Source organism: Artemia sp. Qi Xiang Cuo, chromosome 19 (assembly GCF_049724085.1).
Source record: "Artemia sp. Qi Xiang Cuo chromosome 19, ASM4972408v1, whole genome shotgun sequence".
Classification (NCBI taxonomy): domain Eukaryota; kingdom Metazoa; phylum Arthropoda; class Branchiopoda; order Anostraca; family Artemiidae; genus Artemia; species Artemia sp. Qi Xiang Cuo.
Window position 1 is genome coordinate 50,081,145 of NC_142812.1, and position 23,699 is coordinate 50,104,843.

Below are 23,699 nucleotides of genomic sequence, written 5' to 3' on the forward strand. Positions count from 1 at the left end.
GTAGCGTTATGTAGCGCTGTAGCGTTATATCAGATGTCACAATTTATATTAGCACACAATAAGAATTTTAAGCTTAGAATTATTTTTTTAATCAGTACTTCTCTGTTATATTCATTATGAGCAGATGTTTGATTCAGTCAAAAGACAAGCTTTAGTGAAGGTCCTACCCTTGTATGGTATACCAGACAAGTACATTAAAGTCATTAGTACTATGTACGAGAACACATTTGCTGCGGTTAAGGTAGGAAGTCGGGTTAGTAGGTGGTTTGGTGTTATATCAGGAGTTAGGCAAGGTTGTGTCCTGTCCCCTTATATATGGATTAATTTGATGGACTTTGTCCAAAGAAGCACGGCAAAGGCTTTAGGAGAGCATGAACTTTAATGGGAAGGCGAAGATCTCATATTTAAGTTTTTCAGATGATTAAGTGTCCTAGATAGAAATCTAGGCTAAAAATCTTTGCTAAAGAATTTGCAAAATTAATCAATTTTTGGTGGCTTTTGGGTTTGGGGTATAAGAATAGGTTTGAAAAATAATGTCAAGAAGACAAGTCACTTGGATTGGAAATAAATCCTATCCAATGAAGAGGTGATGGTAAATAATGAGAAGAGCGATCAAGTGTATAGCAATACTTATCTGGGTAGCATATTAGTAAAGTCAATACAACGAAGATGTAAAAAATAGAATAGCCAACGTCTTTGGTGTTTTTTCACGGTTAAAAAAGTTCGGAAGAACAGGAAGATAACTTTACGAAATAAGACTAGAATTTTGAAAGCTATGGCAATGATAGTGGTCAAGTATGGTTTTAAAAATGGGCCCTTCGGAAGGCAAAGGCAAATTTGTTAAATGTTTTGCATGGGATTTTCTACAACGAGTTTAGCTACCTTTTGTACTGGCCATATTTGAAATACCGAGTTTTACGAAAAAAAGAAATGGGTTCTTTCGCACTTTCTAGGTCTGTAATAAAAGAATGGTTTAGATGGCTTGGACACATTCCACGGATTAAGGATGACAAATTGCTCTTTTTCGCCATCTATCTGGGGCCAAATGAAAAGGAGATCGTCTCCGAATGGGGTGGGAAGATGTGGGAAGGAAATTGGAACTTCGTGTGAATAGGTAAAGAGTCATGAATGGGTAAAGAGTGAAGCTTTTAATAGATTGTGATGGATGATGAGTGTGCCCAGCTATGATGGCGTCAGGTGGCTTGGCGCAGCAGTGAGTTGTTTGCAGTAGTAGTTGTACTGTTGCTAATTACTTTCGTACTACTAAGCCGCCTGGTATTAACACAGCAGTACATTATCTTCCAGCAAATTTTGTGCTTTCTTTTTTGAATTTTTCACCTCCTTTAGATGCTTTTACTTGTCCATCTTCCGACCCTGCTCAAAGACGTTCTGCTTTTCATTTGGCCTCAGCTGGATCACGGAGAAGCTCAATATCTGACAACATGTTATCATTCATTTGTTACCTACCGTTTTAACTTCCTTCTTTATTTTAGACCTAGGTAGGATGATCTTGCCACATTTATCGTCACTTTATCAATAATTTCCGGACCTTTCAATTACGTTTAACAAAATGGCTATCTCAAAATTTTTATTGGATGTGTTTGGGGAAATGTTAAACGGGAAAGGGGGGTTAGTTGCCCTCCAATCACTTTCGACTGTATATGACACAGCACAAGGAAAAAAATTAAGTGAATATTGGTGTTTTACTCGACAGAACACCACAACTTGTGTTTGACAGCTTTTCTTTGAGCAAAAAATATTTTTATATGTAAAAGTGGTATATTCAGACAAAATATGCCAACAAATTTGAAAAGTGCCAAGTAGCATTGCTACTTTGCTACCCCACTTTGCACGGCGGCTAGCCACATTTATCGTACATTTATATGTCTTCCTGTTATTGAGTCTCCCTTTCCGCGATTTTTGTGTATAAAGATCTTTATGACTGGTCCAATGTTTCCTTCTTTTTCTTTACAGGGTTCATGTTTTTTTTTTAGTATCATTATTCCTTTTTCTCTAATTCTATTTGTTTATTTTAGTTTTTTTTTGTGTTACCCTTATAGATTAACTTCCAGTTATATAAATCTTTTGGGTTTAGACGCCTTTTGCATTGAAGCCCAAGAACCCCCCTCGTCTGTGGCTGATGTCCCGAATTCCTTAATATTAATAGCTCATGTAGTGTATAAAAATACTTTTCGTTTCTGTGTTTTTAATTCTGTAATATGAGCGTCATTTCATTCGTATTACACTATTGGATTTTATACTTGAGAAAATAATTAAATGACTTGTTTAAAAATGGTATCGAAAAAAAGATGCCCATAAGGCAGTAAAAGTTTTAACATAAAGTAAATTTAGAATAAGATTGGTTTTAAGAAATTTGCTAAACAGGTTTCGACATACCGCTGCCGTTGAGTTTTTTTTTTTTTTATTGGTGTTATCGATTTTTTTTTTTTTTTTTTTTTTTTTTTTTTTTTTTTTTTTTTTTTAGGCCTTGAAACGAACTGATGACTCAAAAGAAATTAGTGACAATCAAAGAAACACTGTTAGAGTCTCCACTACTCTGATCAGAAAGCCTGAGGTAATATTTATCTTTTTAGCCCTGTAGGAATAGGTTATACAATACCCAATAGAGAAACATATCCAGATAATATTGCATCATAACAAAAATTCTAAAATAGTGGGTGTCCCATTAAAAGGATAAAGACTCTTCAGAGCGATTGCTGGAGCATAAGGGCGTTGATTCGACATTTCAGGTGCTGGGTCTTAATTACAGGGACAAGTAGTAACCCTTTCCCTCAACCTTGCCGCAGCGGGGATCGATTCCTGGGCCTCGTACTGCCAAATGGAGCATCGATCGGCTGTGCTACCAGAGGGTTCTAACTGATAGATTTCAGTAATAAAGAAATTGTAACGCATTTAATTAAAAATGCCGTCTACGTATTTCACAAACGTTGTTTTGTTTCCCCCATGTTTGTTATTGAGTGTTTCTCGAGTTTTTTTTTTTTTTTTTTTTTTTTTTTTTTTTTTTTTTTTGCGTAAGTTTGAGGCTTTTTTGTGATTGAAAATTCAAAACAAATTACATGTTTTTCACGCAGGGTCTTTGCTTTCCACTAAATTAAGTTTTTGGGGATATCCTAGGATTATAATTTCCCAACTTAATGTCCTTTTTTCTTTTCTAATGAACTTCCCCTTCAAAATAAAAATATGGGTAGCTATGAATTGGAATAGCTATGAATTTATTGTCGAAGTGATCACAATTGCTTGAAATTAAGGCCGCGGAGTTTTTTTTTTTTTTTTTTTAATACATTTGCATTTGTGTGTTAGTAGTTTTGTGTTATTTTTTGGAAAGGCACGCCTGCCTAGAGTGACAGCTAGGTTGACCAAGAATTTGGTGAAAGGTCGCATGCGGCCCGTGAGGCGTATTGGTGCGGCCCGCAAGACCCTTGCCGCAACGCACCTGACAGACTATATTACTCACCATAACAATACACAACGAAGTGAAAGGGGTTGCCATCTAGCATTCTGCCATATAGCATTCTCGAAGAATCCGTAAGCCTCATCTAGCACAGTTAGTTTGATTTTCGACTATCCAGTCTAGACCAACCATTTTAGTATGTTACAATTTTTGTTTTTGAGCAAACCTTTCTCAAAGTTTGGGAAATGCACCCCAAAAAATACTTTGTCTCTGGATTTCCTTTGTTTATTCTTTTTTAGTTCAGTAAAATTTAGCGCTTGGGGTACCAAATGAAAGCCAAATTATCTGGTCATTTTATGTGGTCATCTTGTGGCGAAACATTCAGAAGAAAAAACAACGCTTGATTTTGCATATGGGTGTCATCTGGTATATAGTGGGACGGGAAAATATGATAAACACTACGACATTTCCCAGCATATACCAGATGAAACCCATCTATAAAATCGAGGGTAATTTTTTTTTTAAAGGGTTTAAGTACATCCAGGTTATCAAAGGAGCATAAATACGATATCTCAGGAACAAAATAGGTATTAAGTTTCCACTTTCAGGAAAACTAGAGGGGGAGTAAAACTAAATCAAAAGGTACAGTACATATCCAGATTATCAAAAGGGTGTATGTGCAATATCCCAGGATAAAAAAGGGGGTACATTGAAACTTTCAGAGTATATTATTGGGGATGTTGAACTAAATAAAAGATACTATGTCCGTCCAAGTTTGTCATAAAGGCATATTACGGCATCTTAGGAACGGATAAAAGTATTAAGTTGAAACTTAGGGACCTCTTGAAGGGGAATTACAACTAAATATGGATGTTGAAATGATCTATCTGCAATATATATGGGATGGCTTAGGACGTTAAACCGAAACTATCAAGGGATATTGCCAAGTATATTGAACAAAATCAATATGTACTCTATGCATGCAGGTTGTCAAAAAGGCATATGAACAATATATGAGGAGCAGCTGAAAGCAATAAATTGAACCTTTGAGGGCTACTACAACTACTACTTATGCAATTAGTACTACTGCTATTGTGACTTTTTTAAGCTGTGACAGCTTTTAACTGTTTGAATTCGTGAGTACTTGCAACTGCAAATACTTGTGAACGTGACTGATTGCGACTGCGGCCCCAACTAATTGTAACTACAATTGGCAGTGCATATGACTTTAACTGCAACAACTACTTTGCGATAGCAAACAACAAGACAATCCCTCAAAACTGGAGCATTGCCAAAAAGACAGGGATGGACTGGCTGGTAGGTTTTCGAGCTTAAAATCCGCAACTGCTGCTACACAAACCTGAACCCACAAGCTGAACAGTCAACATTGAACAGTTCTTATCAAACCCGAAGTCAGTTATAGAAAAGCTTCCTTTTAATACAAGTGACATATACAACTGTGACGAAAATTCTGTGACCACAGTTTATATTCCTCCTAAAGTGTTTAGGGAGAGGGGACAAATGATATTGTTGCAGGGCAACATCATCAGAGAGAGCTGTCCTTGTGACCATGGTCGGTACTTTTTCTGCAAGCAGACAGTTTTTACCACCTTAATTTATATTTCCCAGGAAAAATTTTCAGCCTCACATGCTAATTGGTGCTCCAGCATACTCAGCAGGTGGAGTCTCACCATCCAGTTAGATCAGTTAAGATCTATTTTTGAAATATATTGAATACCTCAAGAATATATTCACATCGATCATTTTCCAAATTGCTAGAAAGCAGTGAAAGAAGCTGGTATAATATTTGTTTGGCAAAATACTAAAATCTCAGTGATTGTATTAACTACAATAAATGTAGTCAAAATATACAATTTTAAATGTTAGGTAGTTTAGATATTATCTGACCGGTATTTTTGTGTATCGGTGTTTAAATAAGCTAGCACCTAATCATTTTTTTTTATGTCTTGTCCGCGAATTCTGCGCACCATTCTTATGGTACACGGAATTCCGCGGACCTAGTACACGAGAGACGACATACTACTAGGTCTAGTTTGGAATAGTCTGTTTCGGTTTGGAATAGTCTTCCTGAAAGCACTAAGATGACCGAGAGTATATTTTCTTTTAAAATCAACTGAAGAACTTCTTGATGAGTAATGATGGGGGGGGTGTCTTTTGTAAGTATCAGTTTGAGGTTCCTATGAGGTTTAATCATTATTTATTTAAAAAAATTGCATTTTTTTATTTATATAATAAGTGATTAAAATATTGAGTCCTGCCACTAGAATCTGTGTAGATTTTCCCCTGGCAGGTCTGTTTGATATGATTTTTGTTAATATTGATCTTTAATTAAAATGAATTTTCTCTCTCTCTCTCTAAAAAAAAAAAAAAAAAAAAAAAAAAAAAAAAACAACAACAACAAAATATTCAACCTTTAAGTAGCTGTTTTAGCCCAACCCTCTTTGGACAAAATAAACAAGTGATTCCAGAATAAAGTACAGTGAAAAAAAAGATAAGCTGAGAGAATATGTGCTAAGATACTCAAGTCTTATAATACCTTAACAAGATGCCTTATCTTAACGCATACGCACAAAGTATCACTCAACGATAAATAAAGAATATCTAAATAAGTTAATAATAAAATAAACTAATAAATATATTTATTTTATATACTAATAAAATGTTCATATAGTTATACTGTCTCTTTGCGCTCTGCCCAAACATGTCAAAAACATTGTTGTTAGTTTTGATTGTCCACTGAGGTGGCACATTTATGCGTAGAGATAGCAAGTTTAGGTAGACTTACGTCGATTGGGGTTTATGTATTTAGGTTTTCTATTATCTGGGGTACCACAGGGGCATATATATTAAAACGCCATCTTTGCCCTGCCTACTTTAGTAATTACCTTAATTTTTTTTACAAATTTTATCAATACCCCTCACCCTTCTTTTGTGCTGTGGTAAGACTAAAAATGTAAATGTTACTTCTATTCGGTTTTTATTATCAGTATTTATCTCCCCCTCCCCATTGTTATTGAATAGACGCCGAAGGGAATACTTTAGAGAGACTTCTGAAAAAAACTAGAGAGAGAAAATCGAACTTAAATGAATTGTAGCCTAAAGTATACAGTCGCAGATCAATTAATAGATATTTTGTTTCATTGGGCCTAGAAAAGGCTCGGAAAATGAGCTAAGCTGTAGGCACAGAAAAGAATTACAATATTATTTTCTTTATAATAGCTTAGAGATTTTGTCCCCAAATAAATCTTACGCCATTTGAATTTAGCATAGCGCCACACTGTGTAGGGCGAAAATCTCTTTCGGGTGGGTAACTAAATTGGTTGTCCTTATTACTATATTTAGCTTATAAGCTTTATTTTTATTTGTTTTTAGTATTATAAGTTTTGTATCAATGTAAAATTTGGGCTATTGAGAAGGAACATTAAAAAATACTGAAAACGGCGCTTAAGAAACCCAAAATACTAAAAAACAATGGTCATTTCATAGTTTACAAAATTTACTTTTGAGAGAAAAAATTTGAAAAATCCTTATGTATGATAGTTCCCCCCACCCCAGAGGGTGTCGTCAGGGGGGGGGGTACACTGTCCCGCGCTGGCCTCAATTGTTAGAAACTACCAGAAGAAACGCTAATTGTGTTTTTTTTCATTCAGTATAAACGATTAATTCTGGTGTAAATAAATATTTCTGCTGGAAAAATGCTATATGTGCGATAAAGCCTACTAGAGGATGCCGTGTGTCAACCAATCAGTTTTACAGGCTCGGAATTACCATGGAACATCACATTCTAACAATGAAATGTCAAGTCCCGCTGTTCAGTTAAAAAACAATGTTTATATCATTCGTAAAAGTGCTTTACTTTACATTTACCCCCTCCCCCTCCTCCTAATGTGAAAATATATAGCCTAAATTATACATTTGTTTTTGTTTCGTCAACGCTGATTTAATTTAAGGGTATTAAGTTGAAACAAGAGTGGTGCATGCCAAAATGCATGGGAAATATTACTTGGGCTAAAGATTTGCACATTATAGGAGTTTGGATAAAGTAAAGTGTTTTTAGGAATAATATAAGTAAGTATTTTAGGATTTTTTAGTTGTTTTCATAGTTTTATAGTGTTTCTTTCTCAATAGCCCCAATTATGCGTTGATACCTTATTTTTTTTTTTTTTGTTCAAAGCATCAAGGCTCTGTTTCTTTTTCAGGCCGTGCCGTCGACTTATCCTGTCAAGCAAGAAGACCAGATAAAAAGTATTCCTTCATGCAACTTTACATTATCTCCCAAAACTGAGGTGAGCAATTCTATTCTCATTTTTATTGTTAGTATTTACAAAACACTAAGTCTCATTAATTGTCTTTTCAATATTGTATGCAAATCAGATAGATCCGATTTTTTTTTTTAAATTGGGCCGTCCTACCCGAGTGGATGGCACGCTTGACTTGAAATCCTTTGTCCATGAGGACGGGGGTTCGAGTCCGGGTGTTGCTGGCCGACTTTATTTGTATTTTTATGTGGACGAGTCGGCTTTATTTGTATTTATGTACTTTTTCCAAAAATGACTCTTTTTTTAAAATTATCACACTGAGATGTCCTTGCCTGAAAAAAATGATCCAGATAGGTCATGACTTTGGGCAAATTTGCTTAGAATCCAAATTTTGGAAAAACATTCCTCTAGCCTAGTGGATTGGTGCGCTGGATTAAGATTCTTTGTCCGAGAGGGCGTGGATTCGAATCCTAGTGTATCCAATTATTTGGTTTGGGACGGGGGTCAGTGGCGTGACTCTGTAAGCTCAGCCAGAGTCAATCCAGCTCTAAATGAGTACCTAAAGAAATCTGGGGAAGGTAAACAGGAAGGGTGTGCAAAAGCACAGGATGACTGGCCCCCAGCACCCCGTTGCACTTCCTGGCTGAAGGGCCCGAAACGGAGATCAGTACCACCGGTATGGACTGTATAGTCCAATACCGTGTTCTTCAAGTTTTTTACAAATCGGATAGTTCAGACACACATTTCCAGATGGAACGTTTGATAAAGGATGTTTTTCCATATAGAATTGCGAAATTTCTTAGAAAATTTATAGATATGAATTAGAGAAATTCATAGCATTAGAAAATATTTTTTCCGAATGTTACGATTCGTTTTTTACGATACGATTCGCTTTGTGCTTTTTGAGCATTTTTACTTGAAAGTTTTCATTTAGGTGTTATTATGATTGAGGAAGAAGTTCGGAAAGAAAATATCAGAAAAAAAATACATGACAAATTATCTTGAAATTTTTCTAGAATTCGTAATTTTAGTTGTTAAATTATTTAAAATTATATCTAAAATTGAATTTTTAAATTAAAGGATTGTTGTGCATTATACTATTATGTTTTGAAGTGGCCAAATTTTCGAATTTCAAGTATGTATGAAAATGAATTTTTATATCAATTTTAATATCATCAATGACAGGGGTACTGATCGGGATAGGTAGACAAATCGGATCAAGTTTCAAATATTTGCAATTTTGCACAACTGAGATAATTGCTTGTAAAAAAAAGGTGTACTATCTATTTTAAAAGAGCCAGCACAAAACAAATTCAAATGCCAGTTTGTTCTAATTCTTGTTAACAAATGAAAGACCTATTAGATCGAGAACTTGTAATATCATTGCTAATTAAACACAAAAAATATCAGACGGTTTTTTTTTGGTAAAGCTTTAAATAAGGTAAGGTAAGTCTTTGGTAAGGCTTTAAAAATGCTGCTAATAATTTATCATAGAGAAATCCCATTTGATGTACGAAATGTAACGATTTTTGCTTGATGGGAAATTGCATAGTAAAACTTAATGATAGTTTATAAATCAGGGCAAACTAAAACCAGCGTTGCCAAGGTTTTGAGATAAACTATACCAGTTTCCTAATAAAATTTTACCTCAAGAACATCTGAGCAGCAGGTTAAAAAATTGCCGTAAGAAGAAGAAAATTTTAGATAAATTAATGCTTGGATTAGATATCTGAGTCAAAAGAGAGCAAGTAAGACCAAATATACCGGAAAATTTGACAGTGCCAAATTTACCGCATTATACCAGGACCTCTAAATTGTACCAAAAACGGTACAATTGTGCCGTGTTGGCAACGCTGGCTGACACTACCAAAAGGTTATCGCACCTCCTTAAAATTATTTCATTTTAGACTTATTGTTTAGGCTCGTTGGTCGTGTATAAAAAGAAAACTAAAATTTGCTTTTTGGAACTCTTAGTTGATATTATTTATTCTATTTTATTATTATATCTTTCATATTGTTTTTTGATGGTATTACTTGCTCGAATTGTTTTTATATCAGAATAATCCGCTTGAAATCATCTGTCGGATTCGGTTAAATCCCTTTCCCCCCTTTCTTGCCAATGCCCATCGTTTCACTAGAAGCCGAATTTTTCAAGAATTCGGTTTCATACGAAACCGATTCACAAAGCTTTCGGGGAAAGGAGCTGAAATACTAAAGGGTAATCTAGGACCACAACTTTCAGTTTTCGAAGAGGAAACCCTTATGATTAATCTCTAGGGGGCGGATCTCCCTTTAACTAGTTTATGAGATCCACTAAAATATATTGAAACTATCAAAATATTGAAGTGTCAATACAAATACCCCCAACCAAATGGGAAGTCTACTCTGAACCTTCTCCCTTCAAATGGGTGGGGCTAATGCGCACCTGTGATCCAAAAGATTATGGGGGAGATAACTTAAATCTTGCAAGCAGCTATTAATCATAATACTAATCACGCTTTCAAGAATTCATTGAGAATGTCTCTTTTTTAAGATATGATACTACTTATCAAATAACTCTTGAGCAAGGTCGTGTCCGGGATTCTTTTTGTTTTGGGGGGGGGGGGTACAAAAAACCTTTTAAAATGCAAAAAAATTTGGGGTCCCAATCCGGTAACCTCCCCTCCCCCATGAATACGGCCATGCCCTTAAGTATACTTATTCAGGTTAGTTTATTAGTGTCAGAACTTCACAATTTTGTACTTTTTCTATCCAAACAATCAAACAGATAAAAAATTGATTTTTTTTTAACTAAAGGAAAAATATACTAAATCGATCAATATATATGTGTTATATATATGTATAGATGTATATATATATATATATATATATATATATATATATATATATATATATATATATATATATACTATATATATATACTATATATATATACAATTTTTCTATCCAAACAATCAAACAGATAAAAAATTGATTTTTTTTTTTAACTAAAGGAAAAATACTAAATCGATCAATATATATATGTGTTATATATATGTATATATATATATGTTATATATATATATATATATATATATATATATATATATATATATATATATATATATATATATATGTGTATAAAACAACAGGCAGCAGAGAATAATCAACCAAATCATCCGCGACAAGACTTGTCTGCCCTCAGTGACAGATGTCATAAGAGATCGCCGATGGAGGTTTTTTGGCCACGTACTACTTATGGACAATCCCCGGCTACCCGAATGCAGTACTTTACTGGCAACCATCCGGTTCATGCCCCAGGGGCAGACCTAAAAATAGCACGTATAAAATTTGCGGAACGCACCGTACAGATCTGGGAAACCTGAACACCTCAGTCCAGCCTCAGTGGGAGGATATACTGGCAGCAGCATTACTGCGGGAAGATTAGGGGCTCCTTGATGCCCTGCGTACATCAAGTGTGGATATAAGGTTTAATCTAACTTGCCGCTAGTCTTTTTCTTCTTTCTGTCAGGAGTCGGTTATATCTTCTTTTGAATGGGTCGACAGATAAACCTTCAGGGAAAACGTTCTCAGAAATGTAATGCTATTTTTTTATTTATTTATTATTATTGTTATCACAAAAGACAATTCGTTGTCAACATGTAAAGCAATCTAGTTTATATGCTATGAATATTGATTGAAAATTCATGGCTAATAATGCCTGAGTTAAGAAATCCTTTTGCTGGCTTCTTACAAATATCGAAAGGGACAGGCCTGCCTAGTAGCCCACGCTGAATTTTAACCTTCCTTCTCGGAATTTAGATGAATTTTAACTGCAAGTTGAGGCGAGGACACGAACCTCACATGATCGCGATCATCAAGGGAAAAGGCCATTAACCAACATAGTTTCAGCAGAACAGTCCAGTGTGGTTAGTGTCGTGATTAAAAAGCACGTATTTAGAACAAAATGTTTGTATAATGGTTCTTTCACACTATGCCATGAAACCGTTCACATTAGCATAAATTAAGACTTAATGTTACTTTATGAAATCTTACGGGCCCGGTTATGTCCATAACGTAGGTAGTGTTAAGTAGACTCTGGGTTTACTTTGAATGCACGTTGTAGAGAAATGTATTTTTATGGCTTCCCTAGCCTATTATGTAATATCATTATCGTTAGAGATAGCTGTTGCCTCTTTGAACTAAATGGTCAGGATTTTGAAAATATGCTTTGCCAATGCAAAAATAAAAGTCATCGGCGAATTTGCAAATTTAAAAGCTTTATCTATGGAATGACGATGCTCGATAAACGTTCTGTAAATTAATGCCGAGTTTGGCGAATGTTGAACTCACCACAGGAGCAAGAAATGCTACACACTGTATTCCCTATATCATAAATTTTCGAGTTATTTCATAACTCGAATAATCAGTGTCCATAAATTCAAGGATATTCATGGTTTCTGAGTGGGAAACGAGGCCCCCTCCCCTTCGTGCACGTCCCTTAAAAGAAATACTACTAATTTTGTGTCCAAATATGGGACTAGTAAAAAGGTCAGCTTTTAAAATTAAATATTTGGGGCAGGGTTGGGGAGTCCTATACCAAATATTATTTGGAAGTAGAGAACCAGTAGTTATTTAAATTTAAAGTCTTTATGTTGAATGGGAGAAACCACCGTTTAGAAATCGATAGTGATTTTATTTTGATATTCATTTATTATTTATGTATCGTTTAATTTATTCATATTTCGTTGAATGTGTGTTTCATTTCGTTGAATATATATATATATATATATATATATATATATATATATATATATTCATATGTATTATATATATTATAATAATAATAATTTATTATAAGCCAAAAAACAGGCCATACAGAACAGTATTCTTAATTACACTCCACAAGAAAAATAATATAAATATCAAGTTTTACTCATTGATGTCAACGCTTCATTTACATATTTACATAACTGCCTGATTGTCCTTTTTACTCTTTATCTGTGATCCGCTGGGTCTCCCTTTTTGAATATCCACCAAAATATAATCAATTAAACTTGCTTTAGCCCCAGATACGCAGGTAAACTCACCCCGATTTTTATCCTTTTCAAATCTTCTATTTCCAATCATCAAACCCGATTCTGCGCAGAGTGTCAGCAACCTCCTACCTCATTGATTTATTCTTCTTTTTTCATCCCTGCTAGCTCTGGGGATTCTGTAGACGGCTGGGACTGCTGACGGAATACCTGGAATTAACACATCTTTAATTCAACTTCATCACTAGTGTTTTGTCGTATAAGTGTGTTTTTTGTCGTATAAAAAACACACTTATACGACAGTCGGTATAGTGTGTTTTGTCGTATAAGCATTAAAATCACCCATTAATATCAATCTATCATTTTCAAAATTAGCTCTTTTTTCATCTAATTCTTTTACCAACAAATTCCACGTATCTTGATTTCGGTACGAGCTATTTTGAGGCGGAATATAAATCGATCATTTTACAACATACAGTCAATCTAAATATTCTAATCTAATCCAAATAACACATTCTTATTTACTTTCAGACTTTGCATGACGTTTGGAGGAATCATGTCTTAAAAAGACTGTCAGGTTTCCGAAATTAGGATCATTTAAAGGTACTCCTTGCAATCCACTTTCCACATTCAAACCTCTTACTTTTGGAGTTTAACCTGGGCAATGACAGGTTTCTATTAATGCTACAAAGTCAAAATTTGACAAATCACTTTCCACAGATCTTAACTTATTTTTATACCCTGTACATTCCAAGATACAAACTTCAGGGTTTGTGTATGGTCTTGTCGATGCTATTGGGCTCCGTAATCACTCGGGGGGAAAGCTAACCGGTAATAATCGTCGCCCCTAGGCCTATTAATACCCCTGTACTGCCAAGGCTGATTTTTTGTAGTTGCCTGAACGGGCGTGTGTTTTGTCTGTAAATTGGTGGCCAATTCCCTTCAGTAACCCGGCTTGTCAATGGCTCCTCATTTTTTTGCCGTACATTTCTAGCGGTGCGACTGTCAGCATTGTCGACGGGGCTAACCTTGGTACTTTTATGATCTTTCCCTGTTCTTACTGTTTTTGGCAAGATGTTGTTTCTTACAAATATCGTGTTAGTGTCACTTTCATTGCCAGAAAAGTCCGACTGATTTGAAAGGCAATTCTGGACTGAGCTCTGGTTATTTTTATTACCATTAGTGGCATTTATACCTCTTATCTCTAAGTTACTTTGCGCTGGATTAGGGGTCCTAATTGGGTGGCTTACCGTCATTACTTTTACTTTTTGACATTCACGGTCGAATGTGTACGTTTTACCTTCAATGATAAGCCTATCGCCTTTGAGCCACGCATTTTGATCTTTTACTAGGGCTTGGGGCAACACTGGCTTAAAATTTTTTCTAGCCTCGCGTTGATACGTAGTGTAGTCCGGAGCAACCCCTACGCCGTTTGTTTCAATACAAAACTTTTCCTGAGAACCGCATTTCGTATTTCCAAGTCGTGCCACTTAACTATTACAGTGGCTGATCTCAGGCGGAAAGTATCCTTTATGTCCCTCCGAGAAAGCTGTAGGTTCGGGAGGCACCAGCTAAGAAACTCGCAAAGCTCATCCTTCAAACTCGACTGGGATGGACCAGTCACAGGGAAATTGTAAAACACGAGGTTATAACGCTTTAGTTCTGCCTCCAATGCGTACCTTTTCAGTTTAGAATCTCTCAGCTGGGTACTCAGGTCTGCTGGATCGCTTCAAATTCCTGAGCTTGTTGTATCTCGCTGTTTATTGTAACAATTCATTTTTTACTCTCTACAGGATAAGTTAATTGAGAGCTATGGGTTCAAACCAAATTTGAAATTTATTTTACACATAAACTGAGAAATAGCGTCGGGATCTGACGCATTCGGAAGTTGAGGTGGCTGAATCTGGTTCCCCACCATTTTAGCTTACTTATTCAAGATAATTAAGATTGCCTACCTTATTTTCTGCAAGCAGTATTCTCCGGCAATAGAGTTTATTCGTTGCGTCCCACTTTAGCCCGGGACACAGCTTTGTAGCGCTCTCTTCTTCAGTTGTCAAAGAAATGAATCTTTATCCGGAGACGCTGCTATGCTGGGGGGCGTGGCTAACTTCTCCCCATCCTTGCGCACTGTATTGTGTATTAACTGTTTTAAACTAATAAATGTTATCGCTCTGAATGACCGATGAATACTGATTATATAAATATGTAAATATATATATATATATATATATATATATATATATATATATATATATATATATATATATATATATATATATATATATATATATATATATATATATATATATATATATATATATATATATATATATTTTTTTTAAGAAACAGAGAAAAAAGAAACAGGGCTGAAAGAGAACGGGTCAAACAAAAATAAGACGCCTGTTTCTGTTCTGTTTTTGGTAAAAACTGAGATTTTTGTGTACATACAGAACAGAAACAGTGCCCATTCTTACCTTTGACGTCTTGGCTTTGTGGCTTCTTTATGTCTAATAAATTGATCTAATCTAAAATTTGTCATCATGTTCACATAGGTTTGTCTCTTCTAGTGTTCTTGCTTTTATTTGTAAAAATCATAAGCAATAATCTATGTGGTTGTTGCACTAAAGAAATACCCGGAAAAATTGTCTAGCGGCTTGATAAAAGTTTTTCAACTCAACAAATTGCTAGCCAAAGCAACAAAAATTGTTTGAATTCCGCAACTAAATCCTTATAAGAAGTGAGTATTACTAATATATCCACTTCTGTATGAATCAAGACCTATATAGGTAATCCTTTTCTTAACAGGTGGAAGTCTTGTTTGTTAGAAACCCACATTTCATAACCATTCGGCCAGTATCCAAAAATGATGATTACAAACGAGTTAGGAGTCATCTTCAAAATGCTGGCAACAGGAAAAAAGTTGAAGGAGATTGCAAAGTGGGCGCTAACTATGCCCTATATTACGAGAACGTTTGGTAAGCTTTTAATTCACGTTTATTTTCTGCTTATTGTTTCTCTTTCCTTCGTATTTCTGCTACTTTGTTAACTTTTTTTTTCGCATGCTGACCAATGATCTGCGTTGTGCAGGTACCGATCTACAGATTAGATGCCTTCGGCCGGGAGTGCAATGCATGGTTGGGGGCAAATTCTCCAACGCTTCTCGTGTTTTCCCCCCAGATTTCTCCAGGTACCTATTTAAAGTGGGTCGAATCCGGCTGAGCTTACAGAATCATACCATTGACCCTCGTCCCAAACCAAATAAGCAGCGACACAAGGACCCGAACTCCTGATATCAGGGTTTCAAGTCCTAAGCCCTAACCACTCGGCTAGGACGGCTTAAGCTACTACTTGTACCTGTTTCTAAATAAAAGTATTAGGGGACCAAGCTATCTCTTGCGAATAAAATAACTAAAGCCAGATTGGCCTACCATGAGAAAACAATGAACTACATCTAAAGGAGACAAACGGACCTATGACCAGTATGAGGAAAAAGAGGAGAAACAATTCAACGAATATATCGCCTGTATAAGACTAGACGTCTTCAGCGTTATAAGGCAAAACAAAAAAAAGAATCTAGAATATATATATATATATATATATATATATATATATATATATATATATATATATATATATATATATATATGTATGTATAATCATATATCTTTGAAAACCTTTTATTTGGGGTCTGTAATTGCCTTCTAATGGCTCATAGAACTCATAGGCTGTTTGAATTACCCTTATTCCATGCCTATCTACCTTAGTTCTGCCCTTGGATGGATGCATGATTTTGTGTTTTCATGGCAGTTAATCGCTAATTGTATTTGTGAGTAGCAATTGTATGCATTTTTTATTTTTGTGTTTTTTATTTTTTGAATTTTATTTTTTTTTTTATTTTTTTTTTTTTATTATTATTTTTTATAAATAGGTACCTAAATAAATATTATTTTATTTAGATTTTATTATCTTCTTTTAACGCTGAAGACGGCTTGTTTTACACAGGCGAAGTTTTTGTTTGACTTTTTTTTCATACTGGCCATAGACCCCTTTATCTTTAGATCTATTTCTTTGTTTGATCTCTTTCACAAAACAATTTTAATTTCATCACATTCTTTACTATCGACAATAAGATTGATTTTTAATTTAAATTTTTAAAAGCTCAGTATAGTTTAATATGATCGTTGACAATATAGAACAGTTGGTCAATATAAATGTGCCGAAAAGGTGCTTTATAAATGTTCTTTATTCCTCTTTATTGACAAATCCACCAAAACGTATTTTCGTATTTTTATGGCTTTCGGCTAGCATATTGTCTAAAACGTTTATCATTAGAGATAGATGTTACCTCTTCAAACTGTACAAACTGATCAGGGTGATGAGAAAAGGCTTTACCAATGGAGAAATAACAGCGGATGATTTGCAAGTTTTAGAACTTTATCTATAAAATTCCGGTGCTCAATAAATCGGTCTGTAAGTTTATGCTAAGTTCAGCCAGTGTTGAACTTCCACAGCAGCAAGGAATGATACACACTGTGTTCCCTAAACTGAGGCAAGTTTTATCTTTTCCAGAGTTTAGCAAACTTTCTAAAGGTCTGACTGATTTACTGGAGGATCCAGGGGGACCCTGCCCCTCCCCCTCCCAAGATTTTTTTGGGTCCCTCTTTCCCTCATTTTTTTCTTCTTTTATCTTTTTAGAATAAATTTGTCAATTTAATCAATTATTGGTACCTTTGTCGATTCCCCCTCCCCCAAGATTTTGATCATTGGTGCCTTTGTCACATTGAGCCTCCCCCAAGATTTTGCTCTATATTCGCCCCGGGACGGATTTGAAGCAATTTCAATATTTTGTTTCAGTAAAGTTCGTTTAAGTTTTTCTTCAATGTCTGGTATATAACGTAAAGACAAAAAATGAAAAAGAACAAAAAAAAAGTAAATGGGAATGGTTTTTTTATGGGCAGCTAAAATACTGGACGAAACGAGACGAGTATTTCATTTTTCAGGAGGACAACCGCTTCTCTTCTTCAGTGCTATAAGAGCAAATTTTAGGAAACATGTCCTCATTTTTTGAACATGAATGTGAACGAAACAAACCGAATAAAAATAAAATGACAAAAACAACCAACGCAGAAGGCAAAAGAAATAAAAACCAAAATTTGAAATTTATAAAAAACCTAACAACGTGGAATAAAACCAACAACAGATAAAATCACATTCAACAGAATAGAGAGAGATATGCTTATTAAACAAAGAAAAAAAATTAGCAAAAAAAAAAAAAGATCAGTGTTAACCGCCACCCCGAGAAGTAAAAAAAAAATTTCCAAGAGGGTGGCAAAAATACACTTAAAAATAATACAGGATTAAATAAATTATAAAACAAGTAATACAATCCACACATCTTAATCGGCACCAAAAACCTTTCAACTAAACAATTTCAACTTTATTGTCAAAATCATACCCCAAGAGGCCATAATAAGCTATTCAGTTATTTTTACATCGCCCCTCCCCACCCCCAAAAAAAAACACAACAAAAGAAATAAAAGTCATATTTACTAGAAAGGATTTCTTGAATTTGTCTCTTTAAAAAAAAAATATCACTAATATTTTTAATACTCTGATCTAGAGGATACCAACTTTTAATCCCCCTATGATGCACAGAAAACGTCGACCGAGTCGAAATGATGAATGGAATATTAATCTCTCTAGAAGATCGAGTGTCTTAATTGCGGATCATGGATCTCAAATTAACTAAACTGTCAAAACATTAAAGATTTATACCACGTTGTAGCCTAAAAATAAACAAAAGTGTATATAACTCTCGTAGTCCTGAAGTTGGCAGCATCCTTATTCGCTCGTAGACGTTCCGTACCGAATTTAGGGGCTGTAGGCCAACCAACAATTGAACAGCCTTATTTTGAAGAACTCGCACAGGCTGGACAATGGAAGCAAATGTACCAAGCCAAACGCTAAGGCAATACAGTATATATGGATGGACAAGGGAAAAATAAAGGAGGCGTAGGACATAAGTAGGGAAAAATTGCTTAAGTTTTCTCATTATACCTAGTTTACGAGACAAAATTGTACTCACAGACTGTGCATAGCACTTGAAATATTAAATTTCATCAATATAAACCCCTGGTACTTAATCAATAAAAAAACGTTTTAAAATTCCACAATGCATTACAATTTCATGAATCCAAGGATAAAAAAACAGGAGATTGGGGGAAAATGACAAAATTTGACTTACCAATGTTAATCTTAAGCCTGTTTACCCTTAACCAAGAATCTAACCTATCCACATTATCTTTCATCGATGTCAGGAGTAATTCTTATGTCTTTGCAGTGCTGATAGCCGCAGTGTCATCCGCAAATAATGACACAGTTTCAATGGCTATTAAAAACTTAGTTATGACAAACATAGCTATTTAAACTTTAGAATCCGAAGCCTGAAGCTCTGCATTATTTTCATGCTTGCCTTGTCTCTTATTTTACTATTTATCTTGTCTCATGATTTGTCTCGTATTTACTATTTAATCTTTTTAATTGTATAAGCATTGCACTAATATGTCTCAAAAACAATAGATCAGAATCTAGCTAGGTCCTTATGAGAAAAAATTCTAAAATCCCTATCAATCAATGAAATAACTACTCCTTGTGTAAGCTTTGCACTAATATGTCTCAAAAACAATAGATCAGAATCTAGGTCCTTATGAGAACAAATTCTAAAATCCCTATCAATCAATGAAATAACTACTCTTTGTATAAGCATTGCACTAATATGTCTCAAAAACTATAGATCAGAATCTAGGTCCTTATGAGAACAAATTCTAAAATCCCTATCAATCAATGAAATAACTACTCCTTGTATAAACATTGCACTAATATGTCTCAAAAACAATAGATCAGAATCTAGGTCCTTATGAGAACAAATTCTAAAATCCCTATCAATCAATGAAATAACTACTCCTTGTTTCACTGAAATTGTGTGGCATGAGTGCAAGTTAAGATATTCGTAATTATGAGTTTATTTTCTGTATGTTGAGAAAAGCAGTCTGTTTTCTCTTTTTATTAATCAAGCACCCGAAAAGGGTAGTTGTTTCCCCTCCTTCAACTTGAGTGTTGGAGGACGTGAGAATTTTACACTGACTCACTGAATCCCGAGGCGGTCTTAATGGGGGGGGGGGGGTAGAAATTTTAGAGGTTCAAAATTTCAAATAAATAATCTATATACTGTAATTTATTTTTATTTAAATAAAATAGAGGGTGCTGTTGGCAGCAAGTATTATCAAATTGGATCGAAATTTTTTATTTTTTCCCTTGTCTTTTTATCTAATTTCCCATAGATAATTAATAATTTTAAAGAGGCTAAAGTAAGAAAAATCAGATTAAAAATGGAATTTTTTTTTTAATAAATGAATTTTTTTTTAATGTGGCCTGAAAATTTTTGAGAGACAGGGGGAGAGGCGCTAATCAATATTTCGTCCTGCGTGCAAAAGAGGCCAGAACCGCCACTGCAGTAACCCAAAATCCAGAAAAAGGTAGCTTTCTACTGGCCAGAGATCTGTTCTTTTTTTTTAAGATTCTCTTCTTTGTTTTGTCGTGGAACGTCACGGTGGTCTTAGAACTTCTAGGATAATATTTATTTTTGGAAACGTCTATCGCAAGCCCAGATGAGCCAGGTTTTATGAGTCATATAACAACTAACTGTCTTGATAAGGTTGGTTAGCGGTGTGACTTAAGGATTTCTACAAAGAATATTTCTCTAGATAAAGTTGAAGGAGAAAATTTAGTTTGATTGCTTCTCTCTTTTTTTTAATTCCTTCAGATTCATATACGTGATATACGGTTTCAAACAAAACTGCAAATACAATCAGATAATAACTAATTGTACTGAGAAGCATGAGAATGGGCGTCATAAAAAAAAGTACATAAAGAACATTTATAAAGAAAATAGATTATGCTGGTTTTGTGTCAAAAATGTGTACATCAAAAGAATCTGGTTCTAATGCTGATCAAAATAATCTGTTTTAATGCTAATTCCAAGTATGAAAGATTAATCAATTTCAAATGTATTGTCAAAAAGGAAAAATTGTTGGCAAAGGAAAAATTCGCATAGTTTTACGAAAGAGGCTAGGCACTCCTAATTATGGGGTGATTTTAGTGAAAATGACTCAGTCAGATTCAAATTGACTGAGAACCTTCTAGAGGAGGTTTTAGAAATTCGATTCCGAATAAAGGTCACCCTCACATGCTTCTTTGTATTTTGGCAGGGGTTTTTACCTAAAGGGGCATTTTAACGTTTTAAACTAGCGATCGTAGAATAACGGAAGAGGGTGTTTTTTGACAGAAATTTAAAATCGCAGTGGTGCACTTAGAAAATAATTATGGGAGATAAGAATATTTAAAAATTAAGCCCCCCCCCCCCTCCCGTGAATTTGCGCCTGATCCTACGCGTTTTTAAGTAACAAAAAGAGATCGTGCAATAACAAATTTGCGTTTTCTACCCTTTTGTGCCGCTAGGTGTAATCGCTTCTGAACATTTATGGAGTGTATTCTAAATGAACGGCTAATATGTACTGTTTATACACTAATGATTGCGTACACAGTATTGTATAATTATATAACAACTACTTAGGGGGAAGTTAATGATTTTGTTGTTTCAACAAAAACATCCCCCCAACAAAAACAACAAAATCATTAACTTCCCCCTAAGTAGTTGTTATATAATTATACAATACTGTGTACGCAATCATTAGTGTATAAACAGTACATATTAGCCGTTCATTTAGAATACACTCCATAAATGTTCAGAAGCGATTACACCTAGCGGCACAAAAGGGTAGAAAACGCAAATTTGTTATTGCACGATCTCTTTTTGTTACTTAAAAACGCGTAGGATCAGGCGCAAATTCACGGGAGGGGGGGGGGGCTTAATTTTTAAATATTAAATATCCCCTTATTTTTTTTAGGTTTAGCGCCATATTTTATTCTCATTTAAAATAAAGTTTTATTTTTACATTACTATAAAAAATGCTGTTGTCTGTATTTTTGTGCATATAAAAGGTAAAATCATTAAATTTGCCTTTTGTTTTTAATCGTTGTAGGGTTTTTTTCAGCAACTAAATAGATCGTGCCTCAGCAAATTGTTACTCTCATCCATTTTGTGCTGCAAAACGACAATTTTATCCCATATTAGGACAAGATTTTTGTTTCTGTGCTTCTTTTAAGCACGTAAATAGATCTTGCCTCAGCAAAGTGATATTCTCAGCCATTAGTGATGCAAAACGACAATTTTATCCCATATTTGGACAAGATTTTTGTTTCTGTGCTTCTTTTAAGCAAGTAAATAGATCTTGCCTCAGCAAAGTGATATTCTCAGCCATTAGTGATGCAAAACGACAATTTTATCCCATATTAGGACAAGATTTTTGTTTCTGTGCTTCTTTTAAGCAAGTAAACAGATCTTGCCTCAGCCAAGTAATTTTTCAGCCATTTATGCTGCAAAAAGATTATTTTTACAAAATTAGAACCGAAATTTAACTTTTAATCCGTATTTTTTCAAGGACAATGTTGTTAGCGTTGTTAGTGGGTGCTGAGAAGATGACAGCCACCAAATTATGCGGAAAATTTTTATCGTAAAATGGAAAATCAATTTCTTTTTATTTATCTTCAATAAGGACGGTGGGTAGGAAAATTTCACCAATATGAGAATGGGTCTGAGAAACTCCTACCTCCCGAATTTTTTATCAGGTTTCTTTATTATTCATAAAAGCAAAGTGCAAGTTCAGTTGAGGTTTCGTTTTAAAACAAAGAGAAAACTCTTATTCCTTCTCTTTGGGTAGGCTGCACATTTTGACGTTTTTTTGTGTTTTTATATATGCCTGCGGCCTGAAGGCAAGCGAATCTTTCTCATTGTAGTTATTGCACATCACTAGTTGGTTTCAATAAAAGGTAGCAAATTTATCTGCTATAAAGTGACAATTCTGGTTCAAGTAGAGGCAAAATGTAACCAAACCAAAACTGGGAAATAGTCATAAAACCGAATTTTTATGTTCGTTGTAGGTACCGCTGTCAGGTAATCCGAATCGTTGAATCCGAGCCTGACTTTATTGTTGCCCACCTTGTCGATATCGGGAAGAGTCTAAAAAAGGATCGAAAAGACTTATTTATTTTGGATGATGAAATTATTGGTGTTCCTGCATTGTCGATGCCCGTGAAGCTAGACAAGACCTGTGAGCGCAGTAGTGGTGGCTGGGACAAGGAAGTTGTGGAAATATTAAGACGATTGACTGAACCCTCACCTGACCTTCAACTATTTGTCACAGAAACTGGAAAGGTACATTATTATTATTATTTTAGTAATTATTTTTTTAGCTTTATGTATTGTTATGAGCAAATAAAAGTTCATATAGAGATAATTCTTTTTATTAGAAGGTGAAACAGATAAAATCAAAGTTTTGGACATTTTGATCACATATACAGGGACCGTCATCTGTATATGTGATTGATATATCTGGAACTTTTGTATCTGTTTCACTGCCTTATCAAAGGACTTATCAATATTTGAACTTTATTTTCTTGTCATAGAAAGGGAGTGTGGTCTTCGAAAAAAACCTAAGATGTATTATTATCGGAATAGTATTTGTAAATTTTAACTGTAATTTTGATTAATTAATTCTAATATTAATTATTGTAGCATTATTATTATGATAATAATCTTCACAGTTTAGAAAATGATGCTGAGCAGATGTTAAAATTATTATTCTAAGTTTAAAGATTCAAGTTTTTGTTAGAATAATATAATTATTCATCATTTAGACAAGGAAATTATTGATGTATGTATGTCTAGACATACAAACAGATTCGAGCCTATTCATGAGTTCAAAACTTCACAAGTCGCTGGCTGGAAAGTGGTCTTCTTCGTTATTCATCAAGAGAAGTAGAAATCTGGTAGAAACGAAATGGCTGTGGCCTTTCAGAACCCTTGCATAATAG

General features: G+C 34.6%; 1 protein-coding gene across 1 annotated transcript in view; it reads left to right on the forward strand.

Moving 5' to 3' along the window:
- LOC148940956 (uncharacterized) overlaps positions 1 to 23,699 on the forward strand; it is a 140,481-nt gene that overhangs the window by 64,652 nt on the left and 52,130 nt on the right. Inside the window, exons 8-11 of the mRNA XM_089104763.1 lie at positions 2,486 to 2,575; positions 7,633 to 7,719; positions 15,513 to 15,682; positions 22,767 to 23,040. Coding sequence (XP_088960889.1) covers positions 2,486 to 2,575; positions 7,633 to 7,719; positions 15,513 to 15,682; positions 22,767 to 23,040 — 621 coding nt within the window. The remainder of the gene's footprint in view (positions 1 to 2,485; positions 2,576 to 7,632; positions 7,720 to 15,512; positions 15,683 to 22,766; positions 23,041 to 23,699) is intronic.